General features: G+C 38.5%; 1 protein-coding gene and 1 long non-coding RNA gene across 2 annotated transcripts; one reads left to right on the top strand and one right to left on the bottom strand.

Moving 5' to 3' along the window:
* The first annotated feature begins 10800 nt into the window (after positions 1 to 10800).
* On the top strand, positions 10801 to 12223 carry LOC112166131. Its single transcript, XR_002923130.2, has 2 exons — positions 10801 to 11668; positions 11760 to 12223. It is a non-coding gene; the product is annotated as an uncharacterized LOC112166131 (long non-coding RNA).
* A 6451-nt stretch (positions 12224 to 18674) lies between these two features.
* On the bottom strand, positions 18675 to 19133 carry LOC112203546 (protein GRIM REAPER). The gene has a single exon (XM_024344502.1). It carries the CDS (start codon positions 19131 to 19133, stop codon positions 18675 to 18677), a length of 459 nt encoding a protein of 152 aa, XP_024200270.1.
* Between the last annotated feature and the right edge of the window lie 3388 nt (positions 19134 to 22521).

Here is a 22521-nt window from a genome sequence, read left to right as displayed (position 1 = left end):
TCTAACTAATGCAAAACAATGGTAGTCATTTGATTTCTTTCAGTAAGTCCAAAATAAATATGATCAGGTGAGTAGAGAGATGTCGGTGGAGCAAAGCTCGCTTACGTTCCACTTATCTCAAAACCTTCCTAGACATCATACTCACTTTGTATGAGCCTAGTGGAAGAAAAATTAAACCAATGGCATTTACTACAAAATATATGGCCATTACCTATTACATCTCTTGGAAAAATAAAGACTTAAATAGAATTGGCAATCTATTGATCCTAGCCAGATTTGAAGTCTTCAACCCTTCACTCTAGATCACCTTCTTGATCTTCTTGTTCCACATAGTGAGCTTCTCTTGCTTCACAATATTCTTTGTAAGTAGTGACAATATCTTCATGAGTTCTACAAATGTGTGCTCAATGACCGGATAATCCACATCAGGAACATACATCTCTGTGCTCGAACTCCAATGATTGATGCGCTTTGAAAGCATCATTTGGATGGCTCTTAGTGTTGGTGGCGCCACCAACATGGCCAGAGGCGGTGCCTCCTTCTCTCTTTCCACGTTGACCTCTTCAGTTCCCTGTTCGCCTATTTTAGCGGTTACCTTCCTCATTAAAGCGAGAATATGGACCAAAACGTCTAGAAATGTCCCTAGATTAAGGGTTTCTCTCTTGGCACCCTCCCTTAGGGGCGCGACTATAATTGGAATCCGGAATATGCTCTCTTCCCATGGGCCTCGAATTATAGTTCTTCACAAAGATGTTGTCATGTTTTTCAGCAATATTAATAGCTCCAATGAGCTCATGAAACCTTATGTTCCGTCCTACAGTAACATCGATTCGATAGTTCTTAGCAACCATCACAGCAGAGATGGGGAAGATAAAGAGAGTCCTCTCAATCAACATATCGCATCTGTGACATCTTTTCTACAGAATTCCATTAAAGATTTAATGCGAAGTGATCCGAGCTGTAGTCAAGAACTGACTTGAAATCACAGAAGCGGAGGCTATGCCATCTCACTTTTAGGTCAGGAAGCAGGTAGTCACGGACGTTGCCAAATCTTTCTTCGAGTGAGATCCACAGCCTTCTGGGGTCTTCTTCATTCATATACTTGTATTGAAGTGAATCATCCATATGACGAGTCACGAGTCATTAGGATGATGGCTTTCGCCTTATTTGCCTCCAAGGCTGCTTTATTTGCTTCTAAATCTTGAGCTTGCTCAACAATTAGCACGTCTTGGCTAGGGTCAAGAATCGTATCCAGGATTCCTTCAGCCTTGAGATGCTGGTGGACATCACGGACCAAATTGTGATATCCAGAGCCAGTTTTTCCCAATGGAGCAAAGTCCAGTTTATTAAGATTACTCATCCTGAAAAAAGAGAAAGAAATTAGGGTTTGTTTCGGAGCAAAAAAAGGCTACCACGAAAACATATAAAATTTCTGAGCGTAGTCGCTCCTAAAAAATTAGAAATTTCTGAGCGTAGATGTTTCCAAGAAATCCAATTCTAAGAGGTCGATGTGTTTGTGGTCGATCATAACTTCTCAACAAACTCTAAGTTTGGAGGACTCTACAAGATCCAAGCTTGGAGTAAGCACGAACCCCCAAAGTTCGGCTTTTGGTCTCCCCTATGAAGAAGAAAAGAGGCTGCAAGTCCCCGAGAAAAAAGAAGAGAAATTGAAAAAACTCAAAAACAGAAACTTTTAGTAAAACATACCTCTTAGGGTTGCAGAGTGCCTTTGAGGCTTTGATCCTTATTGTAAGATTGCAGACAAGCTTCAGTCCTAGTTATGTGCAGGCAGACGGACTTGCAGGATTGCAGTGTGCTTTCGATCCTTGGTCGGGATTGCAGAGCTGCTTCAATCCTGATTATGTGGAGGTGCTTTTTCGATGTAGGATTTTAGTCTAACTTCAATCCTAATCTAGGATTGCAACTGGTTTGCAATCCTGGTCGCTGCAGATGGCGAAGCAGGTACTTTTTCCTTGTTGTAGGATTACAGTCGAATTTCGATCCTAAGCTAGGATTGTAACTGGTTTGCAATCCTGGTCGCGGCAGATGGCGAAGCAAGTACTAGGTGGATGCGGTGCTACAAGGGCAACGACTGAACTTGTGCATAGACTTGTAGCGATAGAGGCTTGCAGCAGGAACAGGCACACGGGCGCTCAAGGGAGGTGCACGGCGAATGGCAACGAACGAGAAAAAGGATTTTTGGGTTTTTGGCTTCTTGAAGGTAGGGTTAGGACTTATACTAATAAGGTACGCATGTTTAAGCAAAACGAAATTGGGAGAGAATTTGTTGTGCTTTCATTGATAAAATGGTCATTTTTATATAGAGGATCTTGTAGAGTTGTACATGGAAACCTAATTGTACAATGATTGGATATTTACGAATATCTCTGAAAATATCTAAGATTAACCCTATTACTTGCAAGTTGTAATCTAGAGTTTGGGCTAGACACATACTATGGATTTATTTGAACATACATTTTTTAGTAGAGGGTAAATTAATAGGAAAATAAATATGCAATCGAAATATAAAAATCAAACTCAAGTCCTAGAGTGAAAAGATAATCAAACCAACCCGGGTTTGGACTAAAGGATAATTATAACTTGAAGTAATAATCCGAGAAGGAAACCAACTCCCCCAAACCAATCAACTTGAACCAAATCACTGTATACACGCATATATTCATCCTGCAAGTTTTGAATTGTAACAATGGCTGCTCCTAATTCCTCATCATCAAGCTCAGAATTGCCTGATCTGCTTTCGAACGTACACAATCTCGTACCCTTTAAATTGGAAAACGAAAACTTCTTCGCGTGGAGGTATGTAATTATCACCACACTCAAGGCTTACAATCTCTTCGGCTACTTGGATGGTTCACTCGAGTGCCCTGAGAAATTTGTTCGAGTCCGGAACGACGATGAAGGAGAATCATCATCAACAACTACTGCACAGATTAATCCAAGCTACGAAATCTGGTGCAGAGAGGATCTAAGAGTGATGTTGTTCATCAATGCTACACTGTCGGCAGACGCACTCTGGGGCATGCTCCTAAACTGCCCCACTACGACTAGACAGCTATGGATTCAACTTTGTGAGGCCACCCATATCTCAAAGTATTGATAAATCCATCTAATTATTTCATGTCGTAATTTCCTATGTAGTTTTTTTCGATTAAGTAACTTCCTATGTAGTTTCAGTATTGATTTTTCATACTTTTCAAGTCGGATTAATATACACAGATTGTTGTCTTCTTAGTTACTTGTTAATGCTTTCAACGTTGATATTAAGTTGTGATTTGTGTTTTCCTTTTTCTTTTTGTAGGAAAATGAGTTTTGTTGATAACGATGTACCGTTCCTCGAGAGCATAAAGGCTGGTCTTGAGGGTTGTGGGATGAGGCCGCCACCTTAGGTTACCGAAAAATTGGGGGAAAAGAGATTCCGGTGGTGAGGCGCGAGTTGGGAGTCTTGCTAGTATCATGTGTTTTATTTAATCATTTGTTTTTTTTTTTTAGAAAACATTTTGTGTTAGCAAATATAATAATAATTAGAGGTTGGCTTTATTTTTTATTTTTTGAATAAATCATCTTTAGAGATTTCATTGATTAAAAAGGTCAGGCCAGAATGACCATTGTATATCATTTCGCTGCCATTTGTAGACATATAAGAAGTTGTGGTGAGACCACGGTGATACATAGGATATGTCCATTCATTAGATATGTCTTGCTCACTTATTTAAATTAAGCATAATGCATAGTAATAGGCTAAGTCTAAAACATAAACTAGCTAAAAAAGAAGGGCATGAAAACCCAATAGCCATTCTAGACCTAAGAAAATCAAGCCTGAAAGCTATCTTCAAGGCTCCAGGCCGAGCAAGGGGCCCAAGGAGTCCAGTAAGGCTGAAACCTAGCTGCCTCCAAGATGTCCTCGTCGCCATTAGAAAAGTTGATGCTGGTCGCCAAACAACCATTGTCCGACGCATGCTAACTAATTCGAAGTTGCCTCGGTTACTGTTTTTACTTTTTAAGTCCAAAAATGAGATCCGAAAGGCCATACCCAATTTGGCCCAACTTGTAAAATTGCTACGCTTTGCTCCATAATTTGTAACATTTCCAAGTTTCAAGTCTTTTCTTTTTGTCCAAACACCTAATACATTGTGCAACAATTGCCTGCTAAACTAATAGCACAATAGCCTCCTATACACATAACTTTCTGTTAAGAAACAACTCGTAAAAGAAACTCACAGTCAAAGGAGAGATCAATCTTTCATAACTGTTGTTAAGATGTAATAATGATTCAAAGCAGGGAATAAAGGAAAATCAAAAGTGAGGATTCAAATAAATAAAATAAAATGTGGGTCGGTGCCGTTTAAATCAGGTAGGTCAAGATCTGAAACTGAATCTGCACCGTATTCACTCGGGTCAGTGCAGTTTGGTGTCAAAACGATGACGCTTTGTTTCAGTTTGGTTTCCAACCCGCTTTTTCAGGTGTGAAACAGTGCGTTACAGCATTTCCGATGCATAATGTCCACCCCTACAAAAAACGGCCCCTCCACATGGCTCGCCTCACTTATCTGAACTCCCAGATCTAGCTACGCTCTACCATAAGGTTTGGCATCATCTGGACCTCTGGCCAAGACCAGCCCGACATCGATAATAGTGTAGTGTGGTGACGGTCGGCAAATTTTCTGTCAAAATTACAGAGAATAAGAGATCTCCTTCAGCTTGACTGCAACACCACGGTCGACATAGCTTGGAATACCGTCACCCTCATTGAGAACATAGAGCCCATCCTTCATTGTCAACCATGGTGCGACATGTCTCCCCCCAAAATCAAGTTCGGGACACCCAAACTGCATCCCATGTCTAGGGATTTGGAAATTTGGCTGCCACAAATATTCAAGCCACCTATCGAGCCACTATGATGCATCCTACACCAGAAGACAACAGTTGGAGCATAAAGACCATAGGGGTTATGGGCCTCCTTACAGCAACCATAGAGAGAGATTGGATGAAAACAACCTTATATTAAAGAGTAGCCAAAGCCACCACTATAGAACCTGTCGCCATCACAAGTTGGCAATACTAGGGTTACCGCAAAGAAGAGTGCGGCTAGAGAGAGAGAAAAAAAGTTTTCTTATAGTTTTTTTTTCAGTATGCAAATGAGGTGAATATCAAAAAATTATTTGTTCTTGTTTAAGGAAAATTGGGAGAGAATTGAGTCGTGCTTTCATTGACAATAGGGGCCTCTTTATATAGAAGATTACAAAGCATAGAATCAGAGTTGTACATGGAAAGATAATCATACAATTAATCGGATATTTATGAATATCTCCGAGAATATCTCTTCAAAACTCTATTACAACTAGGTCAAGTAACCTAGAGTTTGGGCCAGACACATATTCTGGATTTACTTGAATACTCCCCCTTGTGTCGCCCAAACGTGGTGCTCCTCTCGTTGCCTCATTAAAAACTTTGCCGAGTAACAAAAACCCAGTGGGACAAAAATAACCTCGGTCGAAGGGGAAAAAGTGCACAACACACCCTTCATGTTTCGAGACCATACATATAGACATCTCCCCCTGATATATGCATCTCCCCTGATGACAAGGGACATGGGAGTTCGGATAACTTCGGCAAACGATGCTACCAACACGTTTCTCCAAAGTGGAATTTAGGCAATGACTTAGTGAGCAAGTCTGACACACTGTCCTCAGATCGAACCTAGTTCACTTTGATCTTGAGAGGAGTTTGTTGTTGCTGATTATGCTTGTGTTGTCGCTTTTGATGTAGTCTTGCTTCATTTGTTTAAAATAAGCAGCATTATCCTGTAGGCTCATCTGTGGTAGACTTCAAACAACAATTGTTCGAACAATGCGTAATTATGGATCCAATCCATATATATTCACAAACCACTTCATGAAGAGCAATAATCTCTGCATGGTTCGAAGATATAGCGAATAGGCTCTGTTCTATAGACCTCCAAGATATCGCGATCTTACCCATGGTGACCACTTTATCAGTTTGGGAATGACCTTTGTGTGGATCAGAGAGATACTCAACATCAGCAAAACCTTCCAAAACACATGTCGTTTTGGGATGGGGATAGAGGACTCAAGCCAATGTTGGCGGCGTTCCTGGTGTGTGATGGGTCCGAATTCATCGTCTCTCTGTAGGGATAAAACAAGCTCATATCAATTGTACATCTGAAGTACCAAAAGATATCTTTTACACCAATCCAATGGCGTTCCGTTGGCGCAAAACTATATCCAGCTAACAAGTTCACTGCAAATGAGATGTCCGATTTTGCGTATTGAGCTAAGTAGAATAATGTGCCTATTGTACTTAAGTAAGGCACTTCTGCATTTAGCACATCTTCGTCATCATCCTTTGGACGAAGAGGATCCTTTTCAAGATCAAGACTATGGACGATCATGGGGGTGCTTGACGGCTTGACCTTGTCAAAATGCCTAAGCATCTATCAACATAGTGCTCAAGTTCCAAACTGAGACATAATCGTGTTCTCTCAAAATCCTTCATCTCAAAATCAGATTTCAAATGTTCAGTGGTTTCCCTTAACTCTTTAAGGGCTTCCAATGAAGATCATGTCCAACATGAACAGCGATAGAATCCTAAACTTATTATGAAAACGCGTGGGCATATGCCTTCTCAATCAAGTAGTCACTTTAGTGAGCGTTTCAACCTTATTGTAAACGCGCTCCGTGGTCTAGAGTCACTTGACTTGGGTAAATGAAATTCACCATGAACCTTCATGTATATTCCATATCCAGATTCCCATAGAGATACGTAGTGACCACATTTGTAAGCTACATATTTAGTTATTTAGAAACTACCAAACTAACAAGGTAGTGGAGTACAATGACATCCATTACGAGAGAATATGTCTCTTCGTAGTCGATTTCAGGACGTTTTGTGAGAAGTCTTGAGCCATAAGGCGAGATTACTATCTCTTTTTCTCATCACGCTTTCTAACGAAGACCCATTTGTCAACAAGTTTTATGTCAGGAGGTGTTGGCATCACTGGCTCAAAAACCTTCCTCTTCGTTAGATAATCTAACTCAACCTAGATCACATCTTTCCATTTAAGCCAAATTTCTCTACGTTGACATTCATTCATCAACAGAGCGTAGTTCAATATCATCAGACTCAATAAACTCATGCGTTATAAGTGCACAAATACATCATCAATCATGATGGAGTTTCTACCCCACGTCTCATGTACACTAATGTAATTTTCATAGAGCTCTATAGTCTCAAGAATAGGTTCAGACTCTTTCTCTTACCTTCCAGTTACGACCTTTAGGGCCTCCTCTGCTTCTGTTCATTTCTCTCGAACGACAAAGACTTGCTTTAACTTGATCAAACCAGGCTCAAACCCTGGAGCGAACAGGAGCTCCATCAAGCCACGGTGGACATCGATTTTGGCGCCGCCGTCAGTGATGAGGTTGCAGAGCCGCGAACGGATTGGTCGACCGGGGGGGGGGGAAGTGGAGTGGAGGCACTGGCAAATGGCGTCTCTGCCGTGTTCGGAGTCAGAGTCTAGATAGTTCTGAGCAGATCGGAGCCTCGAGAAGATTGAAATCACGACGTATTTTTGGAAGGAGGATTTGGGAACCAGGGTTTTCTCCAGTAGGGGAGTGTAGGAGTCCATAGAGAGAGAGAGAGAGAGAGAGAGAGAGAGAGAGAGAGAGAGAGAGAGAGAGAGAGAGAGAGAGAGAGAGTGAGAGAGAGAGAGAGAGAGTGTGTGTGTGTGCGCGCGCGTGCAAATCAGAGGAATGAAAGAGAGAGAGACATAATGTAATTGTTTAATTTAATTGAGGATAAAATTGTTTTTTACATTAAATTGGGTGTATGAGAATAAAAATCTATTGTTGCAGTAAGTGTGATAATTTTTATTTATTTTAGTCCTTTAGGATCCAATATAAAAATCAAACTCAAGTCCTAGAGTGGAAAGATAATCAAACCAACCCTAACTCTTTTCTTCTTTTCAAAAACTCTTTTCTTATTTGAGTTTGTACTACGAGGATAATTATAACTCGAAGTAATAATCCGAGAAGGAAACCAACTCCCCCAACCAATCAACATGGACCAAGTCACTATATATACAGACAGATATACACGTACATGTTCATTCTGTGATATCTGTCCAACTAATTATGGTCCTGCAAGTTCTGAATAATTCCTCATCATCAAGCTCAGAATTGCCTGATCTGCTTTCGAACGTACACAACCTCGTACCCTTCAAATTGGAAAACGAAAACTTCTTCGCTTGGAGGTATGTAATAATCACCATTCTCAAGGCTTACAATCTCCTCGGCTACTTGGATGGTTCACTCGAGTGCCCTGAGAAATTCGTTCGAGCCCAGGACGACGATGAAGGAGAATCATCATCAACAACTACTGCACAGATTAATCCAAGCTACGAAATCTGGTGCAGAGAGGATCTAAGAGTAATGTTGTTCATCAATGCTACACTGTCAGCAGACGCACTCTGGGGCATGCGCCTAAACTGCCCCACTACGACTAGACAGCTATGGATTCAACTTTGGGACCATATCTCACAGTATTATCCCTCTAAATATTGTATGTCGCAGTTTCCTATCATTTAGTTCCGTTATTGATTTTTCATACCTTTCAAGTCGGATTACTTTGCACACAGATTGTTGTCTTCCAGTTGTTCAATTTCTTCTTCGTATGCTTTCTCCGGTGGCATGAACTTGGTGATTATTTTTTATATTTTTTTTTTTTGGAGGAGAATGAGTTTCGTTCATATATAACGATATACCCATCATCGAGAGCCTAACTAGATAGTATAGTATTACATACCCCAAGATAAGCTACCGGCAGCTTCAAATTATATGCCTGGACTATTTTGGCAAGAAACGAGAACCAACCCTAGCGATCGAATAAGATTCATTAGGCCAAGAGAGGAGTACACTTTATTGAAAGCAAAATAACTAAAAACAATTGGATCATCACCCATGCAGTCATGTCTAACCTCGCCAAAGCACGCAATTCTGAGACACGTATAGTGCTATCACGGTGTATGCGGGGTTGCACTTTGTTTAGGATTTATATAAGCATGGTTGATAAGCTGTCTATTAGAAAAGCCACCCCATATTAGTCACACTTGCCATTTATCTAGTCGAACAATATGCAGCACAACTAATGTTTCGTTGAAATTAAGAAGGTGCCTAATTGTAGGAATATTGTTGAGTCGTTAGAGTTTTATCAGCTGACATTCAACCATCACAATTGCACTTATGAATCTTTCTCTATGCATCGTGAGTCTGTTGCATTGATCAGCTCTTAACACATACTTAACATTTGAAATGAAATAAGCATCACTAGAAAAGCCAAAATTGAAGCGGATTTTTATCAGAAATTTTTGTCTTAAAAGATTTTCTTTTTTCGATGAAGTACTCTTAAAGGATATTGATATTCATAGCAAACTAGACTTAGCTTGTTGAATCTAGTTTTTAAGACACACATAATGTAGATTTCCTTCGGATAAGTTCTTAGATCATTTCAATAGCTTCCTATATTTTAATCTATATGCACATATTACCAACTTCCTCCCATATCTCAATCCAAGCGGATGGACATACGGGCAGTTAATTATTAAGAACATTTAGCAAGCTTTTCAATTGCTTCCTATATCTCAATTTATAGACACACAACTTCAGAACAAGAAATACATGCAGTTAATTAATAACTAAGAACATAATAATGATAAGAGATATAACATCCACAAGAGTTGTTAAATGCAAGGTTAACAGACTTTCAATTCTATAGGAAGAAGGCATCAGTTCCAAAAGTTAGGAATAGTAAATGGAGGCCTCCTCCCCAAGGTAGGCTGAAGATTAACATGGATGGAGCCTGTGTAAGGGAGACATCTTTGGGCGGGATTGGTATTATTGTTCGAGATGCTGAGGGTAACTGTGTTGGAACTTGGAAGGTTATACCAAGCAGTCTCTTCAATTAGCTGAACATGTGGAAGCCCTAGCAGGTAGAGCTGATATGAGTCTTGCGTAGAACCAAGGTTGGTTTCCTCGGATTTTTGAAACTGATTTTTTGGTACTTGTGAATGCAACAAAGCAGGTGATCATTCCCCATAAGTCTGCGTTAGGACGTGTATATGATGACATTATAGAGGGACTCACGTTGATTTCCCAACTCTATTTTTCGTCAATGAAGTGCACATAATTTAGCTAAATTTGCTTTTAATTTAATTAAGTTTAATTGTTGAAGATGCTCTCAGATAAATAAAATAATAATAATTTTAATAGTTTAAAATTTTAATAAAAAAATTCGGTGTGCTAGCAAACTTTATACATTTTTATTACATGGTTTTTTTTTTTTGGACAAGATTTTTATTACATGCTAAAATTTTGAGAGAGAAAAGGTCTATGCTTTTGGCCTTACACGTGTCATCCAGCTGGCCGTCCGATCGAAGAGAAGTTAGGGCCTGAGGCATCGCTGAACGTCGACTAACCAATCGTAGACTAACACGGAGAAGAATGAGGGTGGTAGTGACATTTCCTTTCCACGGTAGGAGGGTAGTTTAGGTACGAAAGTAAATATGAGGAAATTCTTAGGTGGGGGTTTCCCCACCACTTGGCTTTAGGGCCAGCCAATAAGAAGAAAGAAAATTTCCCTCTTTTCCGAAACTGCTCCTGCTCCTTAATGTACAATACCCAAAAGACCCTCTTCTGGGCAGTGATTGGTCTGCCGCACCACATGACGGTGCGGGTGCCGCACGCAAGTCTTTCTTTGTAAATATAACAAGAAAAAAAAAATCAAGAAAAAGAATTTGCAGAGAAAAAGAAGAGAAAGAAAATGGCTATGGCGGCTTCTTCGCCCCACAAATTCGGCGATTTGATTCCGTTCAAGCTCGATTTATCGAGCAATTACGTCATCTGGAAGTACGCAATGGCGACGCTTCTTCAAGCCTTCAACCTCTACGGTTACGTAGATGGGACCTCCGAGAACGACAACGGCGATGACGGCGCTCACAAGAATGAGGACAACTGTAGCATCTAATGTTAGGGATTGATAATACAAGTGGAATTAGGGTGGTACTATAATGATGCTTTAGGGTGATTTGTGTTGTGTTGCATTTAGTGTGATTCGACCATGATTGCTTTTCCTATTGATTTTGCGTTTGTGTTTGCCAAGCTTACTCGGTCCTCCATTAGTCCCAATTGCCATTTCACTAAATGGGTTTCCCCGATCAGCCTCCCAACCCCATCACAGGGATTCCACCATTATGTCCGCATATATTCATGTTTAGGTTTTCGCTTTGGATTTCGGTTGCTGTTACTTTTGGGTTAAGTAACGTTTGATTTTATAGGCTAGATTCAAGCAACAATTATACAATGAGGGTACTCTTTGATCTTCGCTGACTTGTGAGTATCATTGCTCAATTGCACTTTCGCCAACTGGGTTTCCCTGGTTGGCCTCCAAAACCCAATGCAGGGGGGTCATCCAGGAACTTAAGCTTTGAGCAATCAGGAACTAGTGTTGATGGCATTTTGGATTATTTGGATTATACATGTTTAATTTTACACACTGAGGATAGTCTTTGTTCTTACTGACTTGTGAGTAGCATTGCCCACTTGCACTTTCGCCAACAACTATATAAAACACAGAGGTGTCATTTTGGATTATATATGTGTAGTTTATTTGGATTATATATGTAGTTTATGCTACAACTGACTCAAATCTTTATATTGATATTGCAGGAAGGACTCCTCGTTCTGGACTAGAATGTTAATCAGTGAGCACAGAGCATTTTGTTTTGGAACTGAGAGTGGTATTCTTTATATTCAAAGGATCAACACGTCTCCAAGGTGACATACAATTCAAAGGATCATTCTTGACGTTCTTTCATTTCATTTTGGAGTAGATGATGAGAGTTGTGCAATTTAATGTTCTAGGCAGTGTAAATTCTGTTAATTGATAGTCCAGGTCGAGTTAGTCAGTGGGGTGTTTCCTGTTAATATCAGTTGATAATTCTGATTAGGAATTAACAATTCCAAGTGCAGTTACTCAGTCTCGTAAACTTTCATGAGATAATGTGGTGTTTCCTGTTCATATGAGATTCATGACTCTTGGAATTGATGTCAGGGTAAACCCCTGTTTTGATGACAATACAGTATTGTAAATGTGTTAGCTTGATGATTTTGAAGGTGCCATTTTTTCCATTTTCCTACTGGTCTGATGCTGTTTATCTTGAATTCAATATATTTGGTTCTATAATGATGCTCAAGGATGATTGTGTTGTGGTGCATTTAAATTATACTGTAGTGCCATTCGACCATGTTTACTGTTCGAAGCAATTCAAACCCTGCCCCATTTTGCATTTGCATTGTATTTGCCACCCTACTCGGTCCAGGTCCTCCATTAGTCCCAAATAGCATTTCACTAACTCAGGTTTCCCCGGTTGGCCTCCCACACCCAACCCCATCAGGGACTACCAACACCTCAACCCCTTTCCCTTTGGTTTGGGGAGCCGGTGACTTTAGATAGCTTGTGATATTGACTTGGATTATCCGTCTTTCATGTGAATGCCGAAATCCTTCATCTTAATCTTCCATCTACATAGTTGCGAGGTGTCCTTGTATTTGTCTGCATTGCCTCTCTCAGGTTATACAGGTGGACCTCCTCTTAAACTTCTGTATTAGACTTGAGTGTGGTGGTGGTGGTGGGTAGTGAGCAAGGACTGGTGGTGTTCCACAAGTGTAGGGAAAGTCATGTTGGAGAATCAACAAGTCTTGGTTTTGGTACTAGCATGGGTTGGGTTACTTCGTAGTATAGGGTTGGGTGGGGTGTCATTGAGAGAAGTGGGTTGGGAGATGAGCTCTGATATGAGTTGGTTGAGTTTGCCAATGGAGAAGAGATGTTGGAGGAGGATGAAGAAGAGAGGCAATAGAGTAGCCATGACTAGTCGTTGAGTTGTGATTGCTTTGGGGGTCTACTTTGTTATATCAGCTCCTACATTGGGGCCTTGGGAATCTTTGTTCTGTTTTTTTTGAGTTGCTTGGAGTGGTAAACAATGCTGAGCTGGGTGATCCTAAGTTCTTGTATCCATTACCTTTGAAGGAAAGTTACTTCATTGTAAAAATTTTTGGGTAAAATTTACTTGAACCAAATCTGATAGGAGGCTTTTGGTAAAATTTTGATGAGGGTGTCTGCCTTTGTTTGGCCTTTTGGCATGTCTGAAATTTGTCCATTGTTGTGAAAGAAACTATAGGCACTTATGCATGGCCTCTGTGTTTTCTTGTCTATAATAATTTCTTGATATGTAAAGAAATTAAGTGTGGTGGTGTGATTTCATTACACCCAAAATAAAGACCTTCCACCTCCTCGGTCATGCTGATCACACAAAGTCAGCAAGTTAGTCCTTTGTTGGAAGCAACTCGAACCCTGCCCAATTTGCGTTTGCATTGTGTTTGCCACCTTACTCGGTCCTCCATTAGTTCCAAATAGCATTTCACTAACTCGGTTTTCCCGGTTGGCCTCCCAAACCCAACCCCATCAGGGAATCCCAACACCTCAACCCCTTTCCCTTTGGTTTGGGGAGGTCGTCACTTTATGCTGTCTACGATAGTAACTTTGGTTATCCGTCTTCCTTATGAATGCCAAAAACCTCCTCTTAAGTCACTTGCGAGGTGTCATTGTATCCTTGTGCATTACCTGTCTCAGGTGATACAGATGAACCTCCGCTTAACTGTTGTATTAGACTAGAGTGGTGGTGTGATCACGTCACAGAAAATTTCAGATAACTCAAAAGTAGTGGGATATCTAAAAAGAACACGGATATATATGGTATTTCAGACCCAAAAAAAAAAAAGAGGGATGGATCAACACACTTTTCTCTATCTATTGTCAGGAGCTTATTTATATTGTATAGCCATTGCTGTGTTTATGGCCACTAATAGCTTGACTTCAATTACAAATCACAGAGTGCTTCAGATTTTAGGACATCTTTTTCATCAACTAGTACATAAAAGTGCTTCAGTTTTCTCCTGTTTTTTTTATTGTAAACTTTCCACAAACCCAGAACTTTTAGCTTTGCAAGCACCACCTTATTTTGAAACTCTTAACTCCTTGAAAACGGTGGGAATCGAAGTTAGGTTTACAGGGAATGATAATGGGGGTGAAGAAGAAAAGGCTAATTTGAAGTCCAAATGGGTTGACCAAGGTTATTGTGTGTAAGGGTACATTGCTCATCTAGTCACAGTAGAAATCCTAATGTTTCACGATGCTTAAGAACTTCATCTGTGTATTCTAGTCGGTTATTTACTAGTTCACAGTATGCACAAATTATGGCTCCTCCTGAGAAGTAAGAGCGGACAATTGCTCATCCAGAATGATTAATTGATGGTGATCCTCATATCATCTTCCCCATCTACTAGTCTTGAAATGTTATCGTCTGCAACATTTCTTTTCTGGTCAATCTCTTGAAGAGGACTGACCTTACGAGTCTCGGCTTCACTTCTTTCTTGGCTAGTAAGTACCTCAAAGGTGCGAGTATGCCACCACTTGGGAACCAGGAAGGTAGCAGCGCCCAAACTTATCTACAAAGACAATGGCCAAGAGCTCATTTTTTGTTGCAGTATATTTACTCGAGCTTTATTAAGGGTGCGGCTCTTTGACCAGAAATCGCTTCCATAAGCATTATCTCAAGTATCACAAATTAGTTGAGGGTAAGCTCCAAGCGGGTCGCAATGATGGAATGTCAGGTAAGCTCGAAAACTAAGTCATTTATCACAAATGGTACCTGAACTATACCTCAATCTTATCGATGGTACCTGAACTTCAATTTTGATCACAACCAGTACCCGAACTTTTCGATTTCATTTTAAATGGTACCTAGAGCCACCTCTAGTCAAAATTCCGACTAAAAACGGCATGTGAGGCGATCATAGTGATGATTTTTTGGTAATAGACTTGCCTTGAACTTGAATATTTTTATTTTTTTTTATTTTTAGATTTGGCTTTTTTGACCAGAATAGTGACCAAAGGTGGCCTTAGGTACCATTTAAAATGAAGTCGAAAAGTTCGGGTACTAGTTGTGATCAAAATTGAAGTTCAGGTACTATCAATAAAATAGATGATAAGTTCAGGTACCATTTGTGATAATAACCCTTTCGTCAAGTATAGCTGTTTGCAAAAGTAGTACGGACTTGATCTTAACCAGAAGGTGTTGCCCAATGAATAGTGCTTGACAAAAGCCGAGAACCAGAGCTACACCGCTTTTCTCAAAAACTAAAAACTATTTTCAAATTTTTGAAAAACGTTTTTTTTACAAAGAATCTCGACTACATTTTTTAGTAGAGGGTAAATAAATATTAAAAATTGATAGGAAAATAAATATTAGAAGTTATTGCTCCATCGAAATATAAAAATCAGTCCTAGAGTGAAAAGATAATCAAACCAACTCTTAAATCTTTTCATTTTTGGAGTTTGGACTACGAGGATAATTATAAGAAGTAATAATCCGAGAAGGAAACCAACTCCCCCAAACCAATCAACTTGGACCAAATCACCATATGTACACACAGATATACACGCATATATTCATTCTGTGATTTCTGTCCAACTAATTAAGCTCCTGCAAGTTCCAAATAATAACCATGGCTGCTCCTAATTCATCATCATCAAGCTCCGAATTGCCTGATCTGCTTTCGAACCTACACAATCTCGTACCCTTCAAATTGAAAATAGAAAACTACGCAATCAGAAGTAATCTAAGTTTACCAGCAATAAACCAAAAATAAGAATTCTAGAGTTCACCATAGATAGATGAGAAAACCCTCAATTTGATTGATAATATAATAAAAGATAGATTCTTCAACCGTTTAAAGTTTACCTATATAATGCTTGAGATCCCAAATAATTATACCAGATATCAATACCAAATGATGTGGCGGTGCCATATCATCAAACTATTTTTAGCATGTATTCTTATATTTTATTTTTATTAATTCTTTAAAATGGAAAGATCAATAATTAAAAGTTATTGTTGTTTGATTAGAAAAAAATGTATATGATAAACAACAACAAATTAAAGAAATGAAGAACCCTAAACCAACCCTTTAAATCATGGAGACTTTAACATGCAACTGTAGGAAAAGGCCATCAACCAAAACAGAGTAAATAGAATACAAAGTTGTGTATGCCTTAATTCATTAGTTCATTGGCAATTGAATAATGATCTATTATATACTGCTAGTGGTAGTGGGTTTCATCCTGTTGGAAATAGAGATATGTAGTGATGAAGTAAATGAGAAATGGTGATTTTCAATTGATGGCCAGATCCAACTCTAATGGGTTTCAAATGAGTTTCAAATGAATTTAATATGAATTCTCATATTGTTAGACGGAGAAAGAAATAGTTGTACTATTATATATACAGTCTCCCAGATTTGATGTAATTTCTTTGAACTATTCTCTAGATTTCTTTGCTCTTTTAATTATGCAGATGTGGTTGTTTTGTTTGAGAAAGGGTGGTAACAGATTTGGTTGTTTGGTGAATCATGTTCTTCTTTTTTGATGATTAATTAGTTTTCTAGATAAAATCAATGAAATTTGCTGAAAATTATTAAATTAAATGTCATGACACGTAAGATGCCAACTCAGACGCCATGTCATTTGGTATTACTTTTTGGTATAATTTTTTGGTGTCTGTAGCACTGCTCATATGAGAAAATGAACCTTACTACCTTAGGGCAACTAACAATGAAACCCTAAAACCCATGGGTTAAAATGAATTAGAAAACTTAAAATGTTGAAAAATAATGAATTACAGTTTTGAGGCCAAAAACTATATCGAAAGCCCAAAAAAGCCTACACCTCGTGACAAAGCGACGAGTTTTGTTCTTAGCGCCATTCCCTTCTCAAAAAGGTATAGCAATTAAGATTCTGACACCGAATCCCGACAACTATAAGTTATATATATGTGTGTGTGTGTGTGTGTATATATATATATATATATATTTCTTAGTTTCCTCCACTGTCTGAATTGTTTAGGACTCCCATGTTTAGTCTTGCTTGACCTATAATTGTTAAAGGAAATTCCTATAAACCAATTCCCTTTTCTTTTACCCATACTTGCTATTTATTGAGTAGCAAATTTTACACCGATGGAAGATAACAATAATACATGTTCAGCGCATGATAAGTAAATCATGTAAGACAAATATAAGGTAACTGAGTCATAGAAATTGTGACTGTACGTATGGTTTGGGACATGGGAGAGTACAACCAACTGAAAATGCATGAATCTCTAGTCTAATGTGAACCTATGAGGCTATGATTCTGTTGAGACAGATCGAAAGACTCATTTCCTTTTTAGGTTTAGAAGACTTGGGAGCATAGTTAGTTAAAACGCGCCCAAAACTTCAGTACGACGTATTGTAATTGTAGTTTCCGTTCTTTTCGCATTTTATTGAGTTCAACCCTTTCAAACATGCTTTCCGTTTATATAGAGTAAAAATACTTGGAAGGTGAAAACATTTTTGATAGGAGAATGTGTTAAAGTGATACACTCAAAACTTGTAGTTGATGATTGAAGGATTAATTTGCGCTCGTTTTAATTGAAAAAGTAAACTTCTTTTTTTTGAGAAAAAAAGAAAGAAAGTAAACTTTTTGAAATATAATTGCTATATTAATATGATGGTCTTCTCCGCCTGAGGGGAGATTTGTATATCTAATAAAGCAGCTGTTTGAAACATCACAGTCCTCTTAAACTATTTTTTTTTTTTAGACTGTCCTCTTAAACTAACTTAATGCGTTTGGATGAGAAATTTTTTTAATTCTTCAAAAATGTTGAAATGATGGAATCTAAAACTCCTTCAATTAAAATTTCATTAGTTGCAATTTCCATTGTTTGGTTGTAAGTTTTTAGAAATTGGGATGTCTAATAAATTAAGAAAGTTTAAAACAATCTAAAATATTTAAAAAAATATATTTTTTTTTGGAACTAATAAAGAGATCAGAAGAAATTTTGCAAGAAATTCAAAGAAAAAAACACATATTTTGATGGAAATTGAAGTGAGGAATTCAAACAATCAATTCCTTCATTTTTTTTTTTTCCATAGAGAAATTTATAATTTCCACGTTTAGAATGTCAAACAAGATAATTCATGTTTAGGAATTATGAATTCCTCATTTTCATTTACATTCCCCCTTATATTTTCTTCATCCATACACACCAAATGAGTAGCTATCAAAGAAGTTAGATGATCAAAATAAATCTCTTTTTCTTTTTGTTGAAAGATAACTTTATTAGATAATAAAGAAAACATCCAAAACAGGAACAAAACCCCTCGTCAAAATTAAAAATGTATGAGGTGTTGTTTTTAGATGATCAAAATAACACTAGACACTCAAACGCACGTATCTTGCGTGAGTTCTTATTAATATATTGTGACACAAATAGCTAATTAAGCATACACGCAGCAAAGAAATACAAAACTTGGGAGCTGTATCTTCTAGCTAGCTAGCTCAGTTCAGTGTAAACCACTTATTCATCTTCCTCTATACATGCATGGTAAGAGTTCGATTCTGTCCACTCTAATCTGCTTCTCGTGTGAGTATAACCACAAACATTACGTACGTAATTAATCAATATTTATTAACGAATCTATAGTTTAAGCATACCCACAGTATCCAGACTCACATTTAACCCCAGCCGAGCACTTCCTAGCACACTTGCCACAGTGATCAGCGTTGTAAGCAACATACGTACAACTTCCATTGCAGCAAAGCTGTCCCTGATTGCACTTGCGCCCGCACTTCCCGCAGTTATTCCGGTCTCCGAGAATGTTACGACAATGAGTCTTACAGCAGTTCAGAATGCTCGTTCCATTGTTTGCCGAAATCCCATTGCAGATGTTGTACTTGACGGGGTCGCAATGCGCTCCTTTCTTGATAATGCTGGCCAAGAACCTGCTTCTGGATCTGAAGTTCGGATTCGGAGCATCGAGCACGTACTCCTCGTCGTCTTCGTCCTCGAGCTGAGACGAGAAGGCCATTTGGTATTGTGAAGCTAGGAGCAAAGCCAAAACCATAAGGGAGAGAATGGTGGTGAGCTTCAGGAAGTTTGCCATTCTCTCCAAAATGAGTATTGGCTACAAGAGTGTAAAGTAAGGGAAGATGGGTATTTTAAGGTGCAAACTTCTCATAAAATATCAATTTAATTAACTAATTAAGTACATTTTCAAAATTCTGTTTAATGGAGATATGTTAGTTTAATAAGCTATGAGAATAATCCCATGCCATTAGAGTTGAGCATTAATAATTAGTGCAATGGAGCACATGAGATACTTGACTAAAGAGGGGTGGCTTCCAAATTCTCCGCCACGGGAAGAGCCTTAGATTTGTTGTCTCAATGCCACCCTCAAATTAGGGTTTGCAGGTTTTGATGTATGTACATTACCCATACTCGACTAATTAAGAATTTAATTATTTACTTGTTTAATAGCAAATGCTTTAAGATCGATCTGCATGTGCTTGTGCTACAAGAGTATAATATATAGTTTGGCACCCTTATGTAATTAAGCTTTTCTTTGTTCAAACTCTGAAATCCAAGAGCATGATCTTATTACGATAGAACTGAAATATTCAATATACTCCTTAAACATGTATTTGAGTAAGAGATGCCGCAATTACAATATGTGTTTAACCTGGTGGGAATCAGAAGTAGGAAGAAGAAACACACATAGAAATGCATGTATTGATCCAAGAAATAAATTTTTTTTTATCATAAGAGATGTTTTGAACTTGTTTATCATAACCGGGTACAAATTTTGATCACACATGACTATACTAATATAGTGCAAATTTATCAGAAGCCATGACAACACCGTCTACATTGACTTTCGGAAAATCTCTAAAAAGTCTTTCAAGACATCTTCATCTGTGAAGAGCGAGTAGTAGACAAATGATTTTCGGGAAATATCAATAAACCAACTTAAAGTCAAAATTAGCACAAAATAAAAAATATCAGATTAATGGTGGACATATATCAGAGCTAATAAATCGATGCGCTTGTTCATGGACGGACGCAAAGTCGCAAAGTGACAGATCGACTGTGTAGGTGATCTTCTACTTCGGCGGATACTGCGTTAAAGTCACAAGTGGGTCACGTTACCGATCCAATTATTATTGACGTGTCCAGTTTTGCTTGGCTGGTCGAGGTTTCGTGTATACAAATAAACAAATCAGGACCGCTGTATTTAGAGGGTTGACAACTACGGCTGTATGGCAGAACCTTTGCATGCCTTAGTTTTCTGACCAAATCAAACCGAGATTACGCGTGTTGACCCAATCACCTACTCTTATTCTGGCTTGCTAGATCATAGTGTCATATGTCTCCATGTGATACTAGCACTCACCTATCAGACTATATCACAGATTTATTAGTGTATGTATGACCAATTCTTTTCTATTGTTAAATTATGGCCAGAATATGACGTACTTGCATATTTGATCTGAAATACAAGAATCGTTTTGAATGATGTATTTATACGGTTCAAATGGTACAGCAAATTTGTAGGTCACGATTTGCTCTAAAACCACATTCATTGTTTGATAAATTCTTGTTCGATGTTCCAAAACAAATAGAGGCGCCAACACCAAATGAAGCTTTTATATACGAAAGCATAGTATTTGAGGTGGTGGAACGAAAAATGTGGTTAGCGTTAGAGTGTTTATACATATGTATATGCAAAACAGTATGTTATAGAGTGGGAACGTTAATTTATACAATCAGAACCCTGGACTATAGCCTCTACAAAATGAAATTGGTATACTTGGATCGATAGGATATAAGAAGTCTCCATATATAACTGCAAGAGCATCACAACTTTGTTGAAACACTTGAACACTCAAAGTTCTCCTCAATTCTAACAAATCTACATGCTTATAAATTGGATCATTTGACAAAAGGTTAGGGTTTATACTTGCATAAAATTCTACCTCAAACCAGACTACAAAATTCGACTATCATTATCCTCATCAGGAATAATGGCATCATGCCATCGATCACCTATGGTGAATTATGATATTGTCGCCATCCACAGGAGACCACAGTCCCTTACTTGCGATGAAAGAAAGAAATTCTGTCTTCGATTCTGGGTAGCGTTCCGGAAGACTTGGAGATCGAATACAAAGGACAGTCGCATGGCGTCTGTAAATTGTAAAAGGTATAATTAAAGAGTCCCGAAAGAGATCGACATCGGTGAGACAAAACAAATATGGTTCCAAATTTTAAGGTGATCCTTTTTCCGGTACCAATTTTTTAAGGTGACTTTGATAGGACTCATGCGTCTTCTTTTGATGTTGGAAGTTACATGACAAAATTACAACATTTCTGTTACTCTGGAAGTTATCGTTTTTTTTATTTTTTCGTAAAATCAGTTGGACAGAAAGAAAGAGAGTATTTCAGAAAGAGAAACGATGGAGGAACAGGAAGTAGCTGTATCATATGAACTTTTCTCTTTTTTCTATATTAGAAGAGAGTATATCAAACAATATTTCGTGTTCATCATGTTCCAGCATTTATGAGAAACATGAGCTGGTTCTTTAAGGTTTATTTTGTAGACGATTGGGTCGGTACTGGATTTCCATTTTCCACATTCTGCTCAAAGAGATGACGGGAGATAGGGCATCGAGTTATTTACTCATGCCTTTAGTGGGTGGTTATGGGGTTAATGAATGGTAATTGGTACGGCAAACAGTACACATAAAATTGGGTTAATTATATGCTGGATAAATTATTTTCTGCATACTGATCTCCAGATGAACTCATTTTAGTCTTCACTTTAGCCCCTTCACTCTCTATTAATTAGATCCCGACGACCTCCATTCCAACTGTTGGGCAAAAAAATTGCTATATAGTCAATTTGTTTCAGTCACTTTGATACCCTAGATTTTCATAATGAACTAATTTGCTACCTTATGTTTTATTTAGCCAATTTACTACCCTAAAAGTATTCAAAATTAGCCAAAGAATAACTGCCCATTTTACCCAATTTGAGCTAACAAATGCCCACTTACTCCACTAAAATATATGTGTGCCCACTCACCAAATTTGAAGCTAAAATGACAATTTTAAATTAAGCACAATCAATAATTTACAATATATGCCACTGTTTCCATCTCTCTCTCTCTTTCTTCCCCCTAGGCCCTAGCCTCTCTCTGTTCTCTGTCCTCTCTCTCAACAATTGTGTTGCCGACGTCGGTCTCCGGAACCTCGACCTCCTCCTCGGCCTCCAAAACCGCGTCAAATATACCGTCATCGAGGTCCTCAACGGTGACTACAGCCTCTCGAGATCAGGATCTGATGCCTTGATCAGATATCGGGATCGCTGCCTCAACGGCGAGCATCTTGGCACCTGTGTCGGCTGTAACAGCGCCGTTTGGTGCTGCGACATCGGGCTTGGTTCACTAGCGAGCCCACCTGAGTCAATTTTCCGGTGAGATTATTGTACCGGA

This window comes from Rosa chinensis, chromosome 5 (genome assembly GCF_002994745.2).
Source record: "Rosa chinensis cultivar Old Blush chromosome 5, RchiOBHm-V2, whole genome shotgun sequence".
Lineage (NCBI taxonomy): Eukaryota > Viridiplantae > Streptophyta > Magnoliopsida > Rosales > Rosaceae > Rosa > Rosa chinensis.
This window is presented reverse-complemented; position numbering and strand designations above follow the sequence as displayed.